We start from the raw sequence: 19,775 nt of genomic DNA, 5'->3' as shown, positions 1-19,775 counted from the left end.
ATTTTGATGAACTCTAGAATATATATATATATATATATATATATACAATAAAATATATACATGCATAATTAAATTATTAATAATACCAATAAAATATGTAATTACATATAATTTAACATTTCATTTTATTATTATTTATTATTCTCATTTTTTGTTCTAAACCTGTATGACTATATATATATTATATATTGTTAGAGTGTATATATTTGATATATTATTTACTATTTTACATATATGTATTATATTATTATTTATAATTCATCTATATTTTAAATATTAATAACACTAATGAAATATGCAATTATGTACAAAGAAATATTTGTATATATTTATTATTTTCAATGATTAGTATTATTATTATTATAGATTTGTATATAATGTTTAATGTATTTTACATATATATATATATATTATATTTAAATATTATATATATTTACATTATATTACACATATAAACCACATAAAAGAATAATAAAAGTGCATATAACTTGTATGCTACATTCTAAGTGCAACTTACAATATTATTATTATTATATTTTCATATTCTTATTGGACATTTTTAGATATATACTATATTATTATAGAAATATTACATATATAAACCATAAAAGATTCATACTATATTCTAAGTGGAACTACTATAATCAAATGCAAAAGGTCAAATGTAAATGTGAAGTAAGTTGTGCTTAAAACAATATGAGGAAATGCATTTTTAGGTCATAGTACAGTATAATGTGACGATGCTATAAACTCACTAAAGCGAAAGCGCTGCTCTGGATCGCTACCGTGATCCCGGTGTTTGGTGTGTACGGTTGCCATGGCAACAGGTCCTGATGAAGTCCCCGGATACCGGGAGAGGATGCGCCGGTTCTCCCGGCGGGATGAGCTGCTTCTGACCTGCACAAACACACACGAGCACACCACAGATGAACACGCGTGTTATTTATCAAACAGGCTTATGTCTAACCCATCACGCGTCGCACTAATTGCCGTCACATGAGTTTCTAATGAGTTTCTGGTTCAGCAGGAAACCGAGCGGCTAAACTCGAGGCGGTCAAACGCGCCTGCTCAGCTCTTTTAATTTTACACCCCACAGTTCATTTTTCAGAGAGATGCATTCGGATGCAGGATCGCAGAATAAGCCATCCTTCCCGTGACTCATGCGTTTGAGAGCTTGTTTTTCCGTCGGACTCCACATTAGCCAGGAATGCTAACACCGGCCGCGAACGCGCCACAAATCAAACGTACAGCAGGTGTGCACGCGCGCGCCATACATCAATTTAATTGGGCGAAACTGTCCTGCACAGCAAGAAAAAAGCTAAAGGATGGCACTTCCTAAACAAGAGCCTTTCTGCCCTATTTTACACAGGAAATAAAGATGCAGAACAATTCAACATACAGTACGGCTCCATACTTTACTGAACATACAGCACGTGACCTTTATATGCGCACATGTGATCTATGATAGTGAGTTTCAGCCATCACTAGTCTTAGTGGTCACATTCAGTTAGTGATGTCAGCAAACCTCTGTTAAACTTAGTAAGTCGTTCTGCAGCAAGACAGCAAGAATCCACATAGAAACGCCCTGGCAACCAGCCAGAACGCCCTAGCAACCACATAGCAACGCCCTGGTAATGACCCAAAACACCGTGGCAAACAATCTAAACACCCTAGCAATCATTGGAACGCCCTAGAAACCACTCAAACACCCTAGCAACTATCCGGACACCCTAGCAACCACTCAGAAAACAAATAACAACACATTAAAAAGAGCACTTTAGCAACCATATAGCAACGTCCTTGGCAATGACCCAGAACACCCTAGCAATCACCTGAACACCTAGTAACCACTCAAAACACCCTAGCAACCACACAGAACATCCCAGCAACCAAATAACAAACATTAAAAACCCTCAGAACACTTTAGCAACCACATAGCAACACCTGCCAATGACCCATAACACCCTAACACATAGAAGTACCCTAGCATCTACTCTAAAAACTACTCAAAACATCCTAGCAACTGGCCAGAAATCCCTAACAACCACCCAGAACACTTTAGCAACCACATAGCAACACCTGCCAATGACCCAGAACATCACATAGAAGTACCCTAGCAACCACCCGAACACCCTAGCAACCACCCAGAACATCCTAAAACCACTCATAACACAATAGTAATAAAATAATAATAAATTAAAACCCCTCAGAACATTTTAATGAGCAAATAGCAACACCCTGGCAACGACCCAGAACACCTTAACTTCCACATAGAAACGCCCTGGCAACCAGCCAGAACGCCCTAGCAACCACATATCAACGCCCTGGTAATGAACCAAAACACCCTAGCAACCATTGGAACGCACTAGCAACCATCCGGACACCCTAGCAACCACTCAGAAACCAAATAACAACACAATAAAAACCTTTAGAGCACTTTAGCAACCACATAGCAACGTCCTGGCGCTGACCCAGAACACCCTAGCAATCACCTGAACACATAGCAACCACTAAAAACACCCTAGCAACCACACAGAACATCCTAGCAACAAAATAACAAACATTAAAAACCTTCAGAACACTTTAGCAACCACATAGCAACACCTGCCAATGACCCATAACACCCTTACTAACACAAAGTACCCTAGCAACCACCTAAACACTCTAGCAACCACTCAAAACATCCTAGCAACCAAATAACAACACATTAAAAACCCTCATAACTCATAAGCAACAACATAGCAACACCTGGCAATGACCCAGAACACCCTAACTAACACAAAGAAGTACCCTAGCAACCACCCAGAACATCCTAAAACCACTCATAACACCATAGTATTGAAATAACAACATTAAAAACCCTCATAACATTTTAATGACCAAATAGCAACACCCTGGCAATGACCCAGAACACCCTAACTTCCACATAGAAACACTCTAGCATCTACTCTAAAAACTACTCAAAACATCCTAGCAACTGGCCAGAAATCCCTAACAACCACCCAGAACACTTTAGCAACCGAATAGCAATGCCCTGCCAATGACCAAGAACAACCTAACTCCCACATAGAAACACCCTAGCAACCAGCCAGAACGCCTAAGCAACCACTCAAAACACCCTAGCAACCACACAGAACATCCTAGAAACTAATTAATAAACATTAAAAACCTTCAGAACCTTTTAGTAACCAAACAGCAATGCCCTGGCAATGACCCAGAACACCCTAAATCCCACATAGAAACACCCTGGTAACCACCTGAACACTCTAGCAACCCCATAGAAACACCCTAGTAACCACCTGAACACTCTAGCAACCCCATAGAAACACCCTAGTAACCACCCGAACACTCTAGCAACCAATCAAAACATCCTAGCAACCAAATAACAACACATTAAAAACCCTCAGAACTCTTAAGCAACAACATAGCAACACCCTGTTAATGACCTAGAACACCCTAGCAACCCCATGGATACGCCTTAGAAACCAATCAGAGCATCCTAGCAACCACCTATTATTAACTAAAACTATTAAAAACATGTGAAATAACTGAAATAAAACGTAAATAAAATTAAACAAATATTAGATGCAAAATGTAAACAAAAATCAGAAATATTGCCTCGACTAACTGAAGTTGAACACTAAAATGACAAACTATAAATAAATAATGTAAAACTGAAATACAAATAAATAAAACAAATAGTATAATTTAAAAAAATAATAAAAATAAACTAATACACCCTGGTAACCACCTGAACACTCTAGCAACCCCATAGAAACACCCTAGTAACCACCCGAACACTCTAGCAACCAATCAAAACATCCTAGCAACCAAATAACAACACATTAAAAACCCTCAGAACTCTGAAGCAACAACATAGCAACACCCTGTTAATGACCTAGAACACCCTAGCAACCCCATGGATACGCCTTAGAAACCAATCAGAGCATCCTAGCAACCACCTATTATTAACTAAAACTATTAAAAACATGTGAAATAAAATAAATAAAACGTAAATAAAATTAAACAAATATTAGATGCAAAATGTAAACAAAAATCGGAAATATTGCCTCGACTAACTGAAGTTGAACACTAAAATGACAAACTATAAATAAATAACGTAAAACTGAAATACAAATAAATAAAACAAATAGTATAAATAAAAATAAACTAATAAAAATGACAAAAGCACATTTTAAATGAAAACTGAAAATATAAAAACAAAAGCTAATATTAATATTATATAAATATTAATAAAAAAACTATAATAGTACATAAATAATACTCTTAAAAAACATCTATTTAGAAGATACTAAATGTGCCAAGTGTACTTCACTTGTACTAATGATACAACAAAGTACCATTCTATTACCATGAGTTTTGAATATGGTACCATGCTATTATTTCATGTTATACCATCTTATATCAACACTGTACCATGGTACCACCACAGTACTTCAGTAAGGACAGCACTTGATCCGTAATGTTCGACTGTACATGTGTGGGACTGATTAATATGTTCACATTGCTGTTTAATTCAGTAAGGCAGTGCATGTGTTGAGCTCACAGCATCATCAGTGATGAATGAGTCCGCAGATAAAGGCCAGTAGGTCAGTCTGAGGAGAAACAACATGCACTTATATTAGGATCTGTCAACACGAGACGAGATGATCTGATGTCCTCAACAGACCCACTGCAGACTCCAGACCGCACAGAGATGAATCCTTATGATCACACGAGGACAGAAATGAAGCATCTACAACACTGAAAGGCCGAGGTTAAACCTACTGACCGTAGAGAGCGTGTGTGTGGTTTCCTCGTCCTCAGACGGTGTTTGCTGGTACCGATCACTCTTCATGTATACATATATATAATCATATTGGGGGTTGATGTTTTTAAATAAATTAAGAGATTTAAATTCATACTTTTATTCAGTAAGGATGCATTAAATTGATCAAAAGTGACATTAAAGGTAACAGAGATTCACATAGAAAACAGCTGTTTTACATTGTAATAATATTTCACATTTTTACAGTATTTTTGTTTAAATAAACACAGCCTTGGTGAGCAGAAGAGACTCTTTCAGAAACATTTAACATTTTTACCAACCCCAAAGTTTTGAGCATTAGTGAATATATGTGTGTGTGTGTGTGTATATATATATATATATATACAGTGGGTACGGAAAGTATTCAGACCCCCTTAAATTTTTCACTCTTTGTTATATTGCAGCCATTTGCTAAAATCATTTAAGTTAATTTTTTCCAAAAAGACTCATGGCTGTATTAGATCAAATGGGTGCTTCTACTAAATACTGAGCATTTTTCAGTTTTTCTTTTTTAATAAATCTGCAAAGATGTCAACAATTCTGTGTTTGTCAGTCAATATGGGGTGCTGTGTGTACATTAATGAGGAAAAAAAATTAACTTAAATGATTTTAGCAAATGGCTGCAATATAACAAAGAGTGAAAAATTTAAGGGGGTCTGAATACTTTCCGTACCCACTGTATATTATAAATAATTATAAAAAATGACATAACATTTCTATTTATGTTATGTTTTTTCCTTCGTATATATACAAATATATAAAATGATACTATTTAATTGCTTCTCTCTCTCTCTGTAATTTATTAATATTTTATTGTAATTATTTCACACAAAGTTAGCAAGTCATTTTATCACAGTAGTCTCATGTTAATACGTAGAGGTTTAAATCTGGTCATTATTCTGCAAACTTGTGTTACACCTGGAACTTTCCTAAGAAATAAGAAACATGAGCTGGGAGACTTCTAACCGAGCATCAGTGAAGCAATGTTTGTACAAAAAAAAAATATATATATTAAAAAAATCAATGTTAATTTCTAGAACATGAAGTTACAATTTGCAAAGCAAGAGAAAAATCTGCCGTTCCCGCACAACATGGGAGGAAGGTGACTTCCAGAAAACCGTAAAGTCTTTGGAGAGGTTTTTGTCGGGGAGAGGAATATCTTACTAAAATTGCCATGTTGGCAAACAAACTTTGAATGTGAGTGGCTTGCAGAAAGTGCCAGGCGCTTGATCACTGTCTCGCTGCGCCGGAGAACGCTGACGCAGCCGCCGCAGCCGGAGAGTCATGGGAGGTGAGTGTGAAAATAGCCCAGAGGAATCATGGGAGCTGTATTTCTCTCTGTGTAACTGGGTTAACAGCACGCGTTTGAATGCTACGATACCGTAAAGACAGCGGCGATTCTTCACCGCGCGAGCGTGATTTATCTGGACCGCGCTTTGAAAAACAAATCCTGCTAACTAATGTGTTATCTGTGCATTTACATAAGCGTGGCCTTCAGCGCGACCCACATACTCATATACAGGAGCGTATTCTCATGTGGGCATCATTGGTAAAGCTAAACAGGACGCTTACAGTCTTTATACGCCGGTAGAGCTGGAGGTCGAGAGCTTTCGTGTGATTGAAGAGCATAATGTGCATCATCATCTTCATCTCTGTTTAAGTCGCTGTAGATGAAGGTCTGATTACAGACGGAGGTCAGATGTCAGTGGATGAAGGTCACCGGTGACATCAGCAGAACTGATTCCAGAAAACCAGCAATGCATAAGTATGAGTTATTACCTGCTGGATGATAAAACACATCGAAAAATCCCACAGATGCAGAGTGAAGGTCTTTTCATGTCAGACAAGAGGAAAACTGCCATTAACTGACCGAAACATCTTAGAAACCTCCTAGCAACCACCCAGAACATCTTAGCAACCACACAGAACATCTTAGCAACCTCCAAGAACATCTTAGCAACCACCCAGAACATCTTAGCAACCACCCAGAATATCTTAGCAACCTCTTAGCAACCACCCAGAACATCTTAGCAACCTCCCAGAACATCTTAGCAACCGCCCAGAACATCTTAGCAACCTCTTAGCAACCTCCCAGAACATCTTAGCAACCACCAAGAACATCGTAGCAACCTTCCAGAACATCTTAGCAACCACCAATAACATCTTAGCAACCTCTTAGCAACCACCCAAAACATCTTAGCAACCTCCCAGAACATCTTAGCAACCACCCAGAACATCTTAGCAACCACCAAGAACATCTTAGCAACCTCTTAGCAACCACCCAGAACATCTTAGCAACCTCCCAGAACATCTTAGCAACCACCAAGAACATCTTAGCAACCTCTTAGCAACCACCCAGAACATCTTAGCAACTTCCCAGAACATCTTAGCAACCACCAAGAACATCTTAGCAACCACCAAGAACATCTTAGCAACCACCAAGAACATCTTAGCAACCTCTTAGCAACCTCTTAGCAGCCACCTAGAACATCTTAGCAACCACCTAGAAAATCTTAGCAACCTCGTAGCAACCACCTAGAACATCTTAGCAACCACCTAGAACATCTTAGCAACCTCCTAACAACCAGAACAGTGTTGCTGAATGTGTAACTAATATGAATAGTTTTTTTTTTTTAATTTTAAAACATAAATAAAAACTGTGGAAGCCCGTTTTTGCCACTAAATAGAAAAAGGTAATTGCGACTTTTTATCTCACAATTCTGACTTTTTTTCAGAATTGCAGGATATAAACTCACAATTGCGATTTATAAAGTCAGAATTTTGTGATATAAACTTGCAATTGTGAGAAAAAAGTAAGACTTGCATAATATAAACTTGCAAATAAAGATGCAAATTAGAGAAAGTCAGAATTGTGAGATATAAACTCACAATTGCGAGAATAACGGCAGAATTGAGTGATATAAAACTTACAAATGTGAGAAAAAAAGTCAAGAATTGTGAGCAATCACCTTTATTTTTTATTCAGTGGCGGAAATGGGCTTCCATAAAAATCAGCTCTGACAATGTAAATAAAATGCTAAAGATCTAATCAGACAGTGAACAATAATAATAAAAGCATCTGCTAAAGTGCATAAATGTAAATGAAACAAAAGTAGTTGATTTCTGACTCTGCTCTGGAGGTCACTGAGGTCAGATGAACTCACATGACCTCTGACCTTTAGTGAACATCTCACAGAGAGGTCACATGATCACAGGAATCAGCAGAAACAATCTCCTCTGCAAAAAGATTAGAAAAATCACATTGACATAGCTGATGTTTGTTATTATCCAGGTAACCAGCTCAACACGTTTAACTACCAACTCAAATGGTAACTCATGTCAGCAGCTGATCAGGAAGAAAAAGAAAAGAAGTGACTGTAGAAAACAGGTTATGTAATTATGTAATGCGTATACGCGTTATTAATTGAAGCACACGACAACAGTAAATCAAGCACAGATAGAAGTGCTTACTTCAGTACAGCGTGTTTCCAGGTTAATTGGTTTCTGCTGATGCATCAGCTGTAAAACTGTACGTTTTCCCCAGACTGAAAAAAAAAAGCGTCACAGCTCGGTGTGTTATCAGTTATCGCTCTGGTGCTAATCTGACAAGTACAACCAACTCAGACATCTCCTGTGTTTTACTGCGCCGCAATCTAAACGTCAAATGCAATTACACGCGACTCCTGTCAGGAGGTTCAGTGCAGCTGCGGCGAGATGCGATACTGCGATGACGGATTGAGTTTGTGGAGCCCTTCATCAGACCAGACAAGACAAGAGACCCTGAGCGCTGAAGCCATTGATTTTAAGATCAAATCAAATCATTTGTGCAAAACTAACAGCAACACCAGCAGTGATGGGCAGTAACTGATTACATGTAATCAGATTACATTTTAAAATACTCAAACAGATTGCAGTTACTTTTTATGGATTACGTGATTACAAATTATTCACATAATGGCAGTAAATTATTCATAATGTACTGATTCTCTCCAATTCTTATTTTTTTCTCTTTAAAATGTTCCTTTCTAAAAAAAAAATACTGTGTCATTGAATACAGTGAATGTTCACAATATAGAACGGTCATGAAAAATGTTATGTAGATTAATTAGCAATCCATGCTTCTGAATTTGGGGACAAAAGCACCTCTTGGTCAATTAATACCATGTATGAGACTAATAAGTATGCAAGTTATTTACTTTATTATGCAAATGAGATGCTTAAAATTACTGAAGATATATTCATGTTTACTTACAATTCAGCCAATTATTGACACTGACATCTTAGCAACCTCCTAGCAATCCCCCAAAACATCTTAGCAACCATCTAGATCATCTTAGCAACCTCCTAGCAACCGCCCTAAACACCTTTGCAACCTCCTAGCAACCACCCTAAACCCCTTAGCAACCTTCTAGCAACCACCCAGAACACCTCAGCAACCTCCTAATAACCGCCCAGAACATCTTAACCCAGAGCATCTTAGCAACCTCCTAGCAACCACCCAGAACACCTTAGCAACCACCTATCAACCACCCAGAATATCTTATCAACCACCCAGAACATCTTAACAACCTCCCAGCAATGACAGAACGCCTTAGCAACCTCCCAGCAACCACACAGAACACCTTAGCAACCTCCTAGTAACCACCCAGAACATCTTAACCCAGACCATCTTAGCAACCTCCCAGCAATGACACGGAACACCTTAGCAACCTCTTAGTAACCACCCTAAACTGAAGATATATTCATGTTTACTTACAATTCAGCCAATTATTGGCACTGACATCTTAGCAACCTCCTAGCAATCTCCCAAAACATCTTAGCAACCATCTAGATCATCTTAGCAACCTCCCAGCAACCACCATAAACACCTTAGCAACCTCCTAGCAACCACCCTAAACCCCTTAGCAACCTTCTAGCAACCACCCAGAACACCTCAGCAACCTCCCAGAACCTCCTAATAACCGCCCAGAACATCTTAACCCAGAGCATCTTAGCAACCTCCCAGAAACCACATAGAACACCTTAGCAACCTCCCAGCAATCACACAGAACACCTTAGCAACCTCCTAGTAGCCACCCTAAACCCCTTAGCAACCTTCTAGCAACCCCCCAGAACCTCCTAATAACCGCCCAGAACATCTTAACCCAGAGCATCTTAGCAACCTCCTAGCAACCCCCCAGAACACCTTAGCAACCACCTATCAACCACCCAGAATATCTTAGCAACGTCTTAGCAACCTCCAGAATATCTTAGCAACCACCCAGAACCTCCTAAAAACCGCCCAGAACATCTTAACCCACACCATTTTAGCAACCACACAGAACCCCTTAGCAACCTTCTAGTAACCACTCTGAACCCCTTAGCAACCTTCTATCAACCACCCAGAACACCTCAGCAACCCCCCAGAACCTCCTAATAACCGCCCAGAACATCTTAACTCAGAGCATCTTAGCAACATCCTAGCAACCACCCTAAACACCTCATCAACCTCCAAGCAACCACCCAGATCAACTTAGCAACTTCCTAGCAACCTCCAGAATATCTTAGCAACCCCCCAGAACCTCCTAACAACCACCCAGAACATCTTAACCCACACCATTTTAGCAACCTCCTAGCAACCATACAGAACACCTTAGCAACCATCTAGTAACCACCCTGAACCTCTTAACAACCTTCTGGCAACCAATCAGAACCTCCTAACCGCCCAGAACATCTTAACAACCCAGACCATCTCAGCAACCCCCCAGCAACCACACATAACACCTTAGCAACCTCCTAGTAACTACCCTAAACCCCTTAGCAACCTTCTAGCAACCACCCAGAACATCTTAGCAACATCCTAGCAACCACCCTAAACACCTCATCAACCTCCAAGCAACCACCCAGATCAACTTAGCAACTTCCTAGCAACCTCCAGAATATCTTAGCAACCCCCCAGAACCTCCTAACAACCACCCAGAACATCTTAACCCACACCATTTTAGCAACCTCCTAGCAACCATACAGAACACCTTAGCAACCATCTAGTAACCACCCTGAACCTCTTAACAACCTTCTGGCAACCAATCAGAACCTCCTAACCGCCCAGAACATCTTAACAACCCAGACCATCTCAGCAACCCCCCAGCAACCACACATAACACCTTAGCAACCTCCTAGTAACTACCCTAAACCCCTTAGCAACCTTCTAGCAACCACCCAGAACATCTTAGCAACTTCCTAGCAACCACAAGACCATCTCAGCAACCACCAAACAATCTCTTAACAACGCCCAGAACATCTTAGCAACCACACATAACACCTTAGCAACCTCCTAGTAACCACCCTAAACCCCCTAGCAACCTTCTAGCAACCACCCAGAGCATCTTAGCAACTTCCTAGAAACCACAAGAACATCTTAGCAAATCAGACCATCTTAGCAACCACCTAGCAATCTCCTAACAACGCCCAGAACATCTTAGCAACTTCCTAGCAACCACCCTAAACACCTCATCAACCTCCTAGCAACAACCCAGATCATCTTAGCAACCTCCTAACAACCTCCAGAATATCTTAGCAACCACCCAGAACCTCCTAACAACCGCCCAGAACATCTTAACCCAGACCATCTTAGCAACCTCCTAGTAACTACCCTAACCCCCCCACCCCCCAGAACATCTTAGCAACCCAGACTGACTATCTTAGCAACCACCCAGAACACATTAACAACTTCCTAGTGACCAAAAAATAAAATAAAATAAAACTACTGCATAAAATTACTGAAATTACATTAATATTTATTTAGAATTCAGACAATTATTGGCAGTGGTTATTGGCCAAAAATCTCAAAATGATCAAACAGCACAAAATTTCCAGCACTTACGATTTTCTTCATTTCCAAGATTAATCTAGCATAATCTCAGACTGTAAAAGCTCTGGACGCACGAAAGCAAAGCAACAACAGCAAATGAGAAACACAAGACTTTATTAGTGATCAGATGTGAAAATAACACTGAGTAACCAAATATTTCAAGTAACTTTCAAACACTCTGATTCTGTGGCTGGTTCCACTGATGAATGTTTAACGAATGCTTAAACAACAATAACAATAAAAAGTAAACAAACCCGCTAAAATACTGCGATGCCATGAAGGACAACTATAAAACTCAACACTCTCATGGGTCTGGTTTCTTCTCACGTTCCTCCTTCTCTTCTAGTTCTCGTTTCTTCTCCAGGTAAAGGTTGCTCAGGTAGTCGTCAGGTGTGATGCCTGCATCTTTCAGCTCGGTCATGATCTTCTCCAGCCGCGCGAGGCTCCTGGCGCTCGTGACCTTACGGCCGCTGATGTACAGCGTGAAGCGCTTGAAGTCCATGAGCTGACAGGAGTCCACTTCACACAGGTTCTTCAGCCGCTCGCGTCGCTCCACCGCAGGGAAGAACGTCAGGCCCGACATGCGCTCCAGATCCGACAGACTCACCTGAAACTCCGTCAGCGGATGCTCGAAGCCGATCGGAGCATTCGGGACCACAAACGCTCCGAGAGCCAGAGAGTCTGAAGAAGAGTCTTTCTGCGCCAGGATGACTTTGTAGAGGTGAGTGGGAACTGCAACGTCGTCCTTCCCGATCAGCTGAAATGTAGATTGCAAACGCTAGTGTTCAGTGCAATATATATATATATATATATGTGAATTCTAAATATATATAATATTTGTAATTAACATACATATGTTAATTATATGAGTGTGTAAAGAAAATATAATACGGTTTAGGGTCAATAAGACATTTTTTCTGCTCACCAGGGCTGCATTTATTTGATCAAAAATACTGTAAAAAATGTGAAATATTATTGCAATTTAAAATAGCTGTTTTCTATGTGAATATCTGTTAAACTGTAATTTATTTCTGTGATCAAAGCTGTATTTTCAGCATCATTACTCCAGTCTTCAGTGTCACATGATCTTCAGAAATCATTCTAATATGCTGATTTGCTGCTCAAGAAACATTTCTGATTATTATCAATGTTGAAAACAGTTGTGCTGCACAATATTTTTGTGGAAACCGTGATGCATTCAATTTTTCAGGATTCACAGATGAACAGAAAGTTCAAAAGAACAGCATTTATTTGAAATAGAAATCTTTTGTAACTTGTATAAATGCCTTTACTGTCACTTTTGATCAATTTAATGCAGCCTTGATGAATAAAAGAATTAATTTGTTTTAAAAACAATAAAATAAAATCCTAGTGAACCCAAACCTACGAATGGTAGTGTATATTAAAAAAAATAATTAAAAATAAATAAATAAATACATAATAATAAAAGTAAAATAAAAACAATAAAAAATTTAATATATTTTATATATAATTCATAAAATATAATTTATATAAAATATGTAAAATATTTATATTTATTTATAAATAAACATTTACTTACTCTGATTTAAAGCTGTACAATATTTTTTCTTAAACATGATTATTTTAACAATTTCCATGCATTAAAACTGAATGTGGATAGACACTGTCAAGCTTTAAAAAAGACGAAACGGCAACATTACAGAATCAAAACAGCAATCCATATGCCTTGTGCACAATTTATGACTTAATATAATATAGTAACAATTAATATAGTGTCATACGGACTACTATTATAGTACGTTTTTGTCATATGTGACCCTGCAGCACAAAAGCAGTGTTAAGTCGCTGGGGTATATTTGCAGCAATAGCCAAAAATACACTGTATGGGTCAAAATTATACATTTCAAATCTCAATTTCGAAAAATTGACACTTATGACTGGTTTTGTGCTCCAGGGTCACATTGTTGAATCTCGACAGCATCTAACCCCGCATTATTAGGAAAAGAGCAGCATGAACATACTGCTAAACATCTGCTTTTTCAATAATCAGGTGAATTATTCCTGCAAGTATGATTTAAAGATAATGAGATGGATGATCATTTCAGAGGAAGAGAAACTCTAGCGATCAGCCACTGTCAGACGGAGTTCCTCTCAGATTCCCATCAGACGCTGGCTTCTGTCTCGCTTCATCTGCGAGAGTCCTGAGCCTCGGGCACCTGTCTGTGTTCATTTACACATGGCACAAAACCAAATCTGTCCCTCTGAAGCCAGCTGGAGCTCCAGAGCCCCCCGAACGAACGGAGACGCGAGTGTCACTTCTCTAATGTAAAATATCATTTAGATTCAGTTGCTAATATTATTACATGAATCCGTAAGCGATGAGGGACGGTGTGGTTGTAAGTCGTCGTTTGAGGTTCCGATGGAAATGCTGAGTATAGATTTGAACTGATTTTTAGTAAGTCAGCTGATGACTGATTTCTGGAGATCAGCAGGAACTCATGAAGAGCAGCAGCGCCACCTACTGGACTCTTATTATTATTACAACTGCATTTTTAATGAACTTTTCAAAAGCCTTCAGGTCCCAGAATAAAGGACAGAAAGGAAAGTGTTTATGGCTATAATCCAGAATACTAATTTCCTTTAGGAATATGCTTTATTGTGAATAAATTTTTTTTTTTTTTAAATCTGACAAAATTATATTTAAAAAACTTGGATTTTGAAGATATTCTTTATGTAATAATAATAATAATAATAATTCCATCATGTGTGTGTCATTTTCTTTAAATTATTCAATGACATGAATTTATTGTTTTTTGCATTCATTTTCATTTTTTGCATTTTTGCTTTAATTTCCATTGGGAATATGCTTTATTATGAAGAAAACAAACATGTCTGTGTTTCTGGCTATAATCTGAAATTATAGTGCATGTTGTCTTAAGTTCTTTTAGGAATATGCTTTATTATGAAGAAGAAAAAAAAAAATTTAAAATAGGATTTTAAGGATATTCTTTATATAAAAATAATAATAATAATCCATGATGTGTGTCATTTTTTAAATGAAATGATCTACTGACGTGTGCTATTTGCCTTTAAGTTTACCGTGGCATTTCTTTATTTTATTTTTTTTTATTAATTTCTTTTATGATATGCTTTATTACAAAGAAAAAAATTGCTATGAAATCAGAAAAAAAAAATCTATATATAAATTATACTGACTTGTGTGTGTTATTTGCCTTACTTTGTTATTTCTCTAGGAGTATACTTTATTATGAAGAAAAAAATGCTTTTAAAAAAATCGGACAAAATTATATTTAAAAAATTGGATTTTGAAGATATTCTTTATGTTACAATAATAATAATAACAATAACTCCATGGTGTGCGTGTCATTTGTTAAAATTATCCATTGACATGCATTTTTTGTATTTGCATTAATTTCCTTTTTTTTTTTCCATTGGGAATATGCTTTATTAAAAATAGGTTTTTAGGGATATTCTTTATATAATAATAATAATAATAATCCATGATGTCTGTCATTTTCTTAATGAAATTATCTACTGACGTGTGCTATTTGCCTTTAATTTTACCATGGAATTTCTTTATTTTTTTTATTAATTTCATTTATGATATGCTTTATTACAAATAAAAAATTGCTAAGAAATCACAAATTATACTGACCATGTGTTATTTGCATTATTTTGTTATTTCTCTAGAAATATACTTTATTACAAAGAAAAATGCTAAGAAGTCATACAAAATTAAATAAAAAATGAGAGATTTTAAAGACATTAATACATGCAAGAATAATAATTATTATTATTCTTGATGCGTGTAGAGTTTTCTTAAAGGGATTACCTACTGACATGCAATTTGCTTTTAATTTCTAATGGAATTTCTTTCTTTCTTGCTTTGCTTAGATTTTTGTGTTAATTTGGAACACGCTTTACTACAAAGAAGAAAAGCTATGCAACTTGACAAAATTGCATACAAATGTAGGATTTTAAAGAGATATTATGTGTCCCTGCAGCACAAAAGCAGTGTTAAGTCGCTGGGGGATATTTGTAGCAACAGCCAACAATATATTGTATGGGTCAAAATTATAGATTTTTCTTTTATGCCAAAAATCATTAGGATATTAAGTAAAGATCATGTTCCATGAAGATATTTAGTAAATTTCCTACATCAAAACTTAATTTTTGATTAGTGATATGCATTGCTAAGAACTTCATTTGAACAACTTTAAAGATGATTTTCTTAATATTTAGATTTTTTTGCACCCTCAGATTCCAGATTTTCAAATAGTTGCATCTCAGCCAAATATTGTCCTCCTATCCTAACAAACCATACATCAATGGAAAGATTATTTACGCAGTTTTCGAGAAATTGACCCTTATGACTGGTTTTGTGGTCCAGGGTCACATATGCCATAATAACAATAATTCCATGAATGTTCTCTTACTGAAACGGTCCTTTGTTCACAGGTTTTGCCTTGTGTGAGTGTTGGAAGGAACAGTGAAGGTCAAAGGTCGCGGTGGGTCTCACCTGATAGCAGACGGTTCTGCTGCCGTTCTCTTGCGTCTGTGGCAGCAGCAGCGGTCCAGAAACCACCCACAGCTGGCTGAAGCTCTGCGTCAGATCTCGACAGTACATCTCCAGCCTTACAGAGACATCTGCGCATGAGCAGCGCTCGCACAAACACCACAAACACAGCCCACGGCCCAAACAGACCTGTTCCAGAAGCCCGCGTTGTTCTCGTAGTTCTGCGGGACGATGTTGGACAGATAGAACGTCTCCGCCATCGCTCGCTGTCGACAGAAACCATCAGATTCACAGATCAGCATCTCGCAAAACCTCCGCAGACTCGCAGCGATACGAACGAAATCCCTCAGATATCACAGCAGCTGAACGGTCTAAAATACATCATTAACTACATCATGACACTGTTTATTAATGCATTTGTACTTATGCTTATATCCATTATTCTTATATGCAGCAGTTCTTGACGGATTGAGTTTTGAGATATATTTGTGTATTGCAAGGTGTGTATTTAATTTTAAGACATTTATGTCCTTTTTCATTATGCATTCATTCATAAATCAATAAATGTGTTTCATGCATTATTTATTTGTGCTTTCATTTATTTATTTATTGAAGCATTCTATAATGCATTTAATCATTTCATTATACATTTATTTATTTTAGTCTGTTAAATCCCTTTATAAAGTTGAAGCATGCTCATCTCCAAATAAATAAATAATACATTATATACACAATAATAACAATAATAATATAATAAATAATAGTGTGTATTTCAGTTCATATTTCATGGGGTTTTTCATTTTAAGGCTTTTTAATTTTACATGAAAAAATAAATGTATTTTCTATTTAGAAATGCATTCATTTCTTTGCCCTTTTATTTATTTATTGCAGCATTCTATAATGCATTTAATAATTCATTTAATAAATATATATATATATATATTAGTCTGTTAAATCCCTCCATAAATGTGAAGCATGCTCATATCTAAATAAATAAATAATAATAATAAAAAAAATATATATATATATACACACAACACTAACAGCAATAATGTATAATAATTTAATGTATAATAATATATATAAGTGCGTATTAGTTTTTTTTTTTCATTTTAGGGCATATTTCATGTGGCATTTTACATGAAAAAAAAATTATTTCATGACTTGCTTTCATTTCTTTCTGCACTTTTAGTGATGTACACGTGATGTTTGAGACCTCGGAGATCTTGTTGTCTCCCGCAGGAGCCATGTGTCCGCGAGACCAGCCGCTGCGCAGGTAATCCTGGTTCCGGGCCGTGAAGAGCTCGGGAACGCCGGGATCGGGTCTGAACCTGCAGTGTTTTCTGTCGGCGTGCCCTGTTGAGGAATCAGGAGAGAGTCAGAGTGGATCTCCAGCGCGTCTGATTAGTGCTGGGCGGTATACCGGTTCAAACCGAATACCGGTGTTTATTTTTGTTATGATATGAATTTTTAAAATACCGCAATACTGGTGCATGTCGCTTAAACAACGTTCGGAACGCGACACTGTTTGAAAGGGGTCCCTTTTCACTGTTGCACAAAAAATACCGTCATGTACCGTGAAACCGGTATAATTTTTAAAAATACCGTGATATACATTTTTGGTCACACCGCCCAGCACTACGTCTGATCGTCAGACTCGACTCACCCAGTAATCCCCGAGCGCTCAGGTGTTCTGCCACCCAGCGGGGCGTCCGCAGCGCCTGATCGTACGACAGAGCGTGATTGCTGTAGAACCGGGTCTCAGCGCCGCTCTGAGGAAGACCGAAGCGCTCGATGAGACGAGGAGCGGAGCTGCCTGGAGATTTACACACAACTAACATCTCATTACTGAGTCATGAACATTACTAAAGCATATGTGACCCTGGAGCACAAAACCAGTCATAAGGGTCCATTTTTAGAAATTGAGATGTATGCATCATCTGAAAGCTGAATAAATAAGCGTTCCATTGATGCATGGTTTGTTAGGATAGGACAATATGTTTGAATTTTTACATAAATATTGTGTTACACTGAATGACAATGTAACATTATTTCAACCAAATTGTAACATTTTATTCTCCAAAAACTTATTTGGAACCTTAAAAGTAGACACTTTACTTACATTTAATGTGCTTTCTATGGATATAAAATCACTTTTGTACATTTATTTTGATGCGGACATCTTAATGTCTTGCATATACTTGCAATCCTTGCTAAACAGTAACTAATTGTTAACTGAATAGACACAATAAAATAAAATAAATAAACAAATAATAATTAAAAAAATACATAAATAATTATGTTTCCTGAACAATAAGCGATGGAAATGTTTAAAAGCTTTATGCGTGTAGTAAAAAGTTTAAGTTTTATTCATTTACAGAAACAAACTTGAAAAATAAATAATAATAAATAAATCACTGATCATTTTACAATATTATTTACAACAAAATAAAAAATAAATAAATGAGTATTTTGCATATCCTACAAAATACTAAATTTATTCAGATTTAAGATTAACATTTTATATACTTGGTTATTTTTTCAGTCCACAAAATTCACATTTTGCATTTATCATATTTTATTTTATATTTGTATATATATATATTTTTTATTTTAATTTAAAGTTAATTTTAGAAGCTTATTTTATAAGATTATATGTTTATGTTTGTTTTGTATGGTTTTAAAACCCTATATCAACAGAAAACTGGGTTGTATGACAGAAATGTGTAATTATTTTGTTTACAGAATGACATTTTAAAATGTAAAGAACATTAAATTATGCAATTATTATTATTTTATTAGTAAAATACCATTAAATACATTACGTAAATAATCATTTTTCCTGAACAATAAGCGATGGAAATGTTCAAAAGCTTAATGCGTGTAGTAAAAAAGTTTAAGGTTTATTTATTTACAGAAACACACTTAAAAAAACATAATAATAATAAACCAATCACTCGCTGATCATATTTACTGGTGTAACGGTGTGACAACTTACCCCGGTCTCGGTATATGGATGTACATGAACTACTGACCTGCTAATAATTATATAACGTTTGTGTCATATCTCTTTATTATTCAATAAAGTAACGTTATTTGTGATGCTTTACCGGAGTCTGTTTTCTGCTCTTCATACAAATAGAGTTTGAGAGCCGCGACACCGGAAGTAGCTCCGAGCACAAAGCCGCAGACGAACCTCACCGAAATCCCTTTAGACGCCATCAGGAAATATTACACTTAATTAACGCCATCAGGAAATATTACACTTAATTATGACTTTAAACCAAAATCCCATCAGACACACAGAAGCACTAACAGCGCGGCGTCAGCGAGGAAGAGCGCAGCAGCAGCAGAGCGCTCTCCTCACAGCGCCGCCTGACGGCAGAAACACAGAACTGCAGCAGATAAACACACGCAGTAATTAACTCAAGCTTGTAAAACACACACGCACTCATGATCTCAGAAGCATTATGAAGTGTAATAATGATAATTATATAATATTACATATTAGTTTATTTAATTTTATGTTATTTTCAATATATTACATTTATATTTATATATAGATTTTTTTTCATATT

The 19,775-nt window shown here is 36.8% G+C and overlaps 1 protein-coding gene across 2 annotated transcripts; it reads right to left on the bottom strand.

Annotated features, from left to right (window-relative positions):
- Positions 1-11,775: 11,775 nt before the first annotated feature.
- On the bottom strand, positions 11,776-19,552 carry exog (exo/endonuclease G). Of its 2 annotated transcripts, none has more exons than XM_016520085.1 (6): positions 19,308-19,552; positions 17,864-18,031; positions 17,414-17,553; positions 16,387-16,463; positions 16,201-16,315; positions 11,776-12,435 (listed from the first exon to the last, which is right to left on the bottom strand). In XM_016520085.1, the coding sequence occupies exons 1-6, from the start codon at positions 19,417-19,419 to the stop codon at positions 11,983-11,985; spliced, it is 1,065 nt and encodes a 354-aa protein (XP_016375571.1). In that variant the 5' UTR covers positions 19,420-19,552; the 3' UTR covers positions 11,776-11,982. The 2 variants fall into 2 exon arrangements, with proteins under 2 accessions (XP_016375571.1, XP_016375572.1); XM_016520086.1 differs by having other exon boundaries at positions 17,864-18,013.
- Between the last annotated feature and the right edge of the window lie 223 nt (positions 19,553-19,775).

This window comes from Sinocyclocheilus rhinocerous, unplaced genomic scaffold (assembly GCF_001515625.1).
Source record: "Sinocyclocheilus rhinocerous isolate Xijiao unplaced genomic scaffold, SAMN03320098_v1.1 scaffold6109, whole genome shotgun sequence".
Taxonomy (NCBI): Eukaryota; Metazoa; Chordata; class Actinopteri; order Cypriniformes; family Cyprinidae; genus Sinocyclocheilus; species Sinocyclocheilus rhinocerous.
This window is presented reverse-complemented; position numbering and strand designations above follow the sequence as displayed.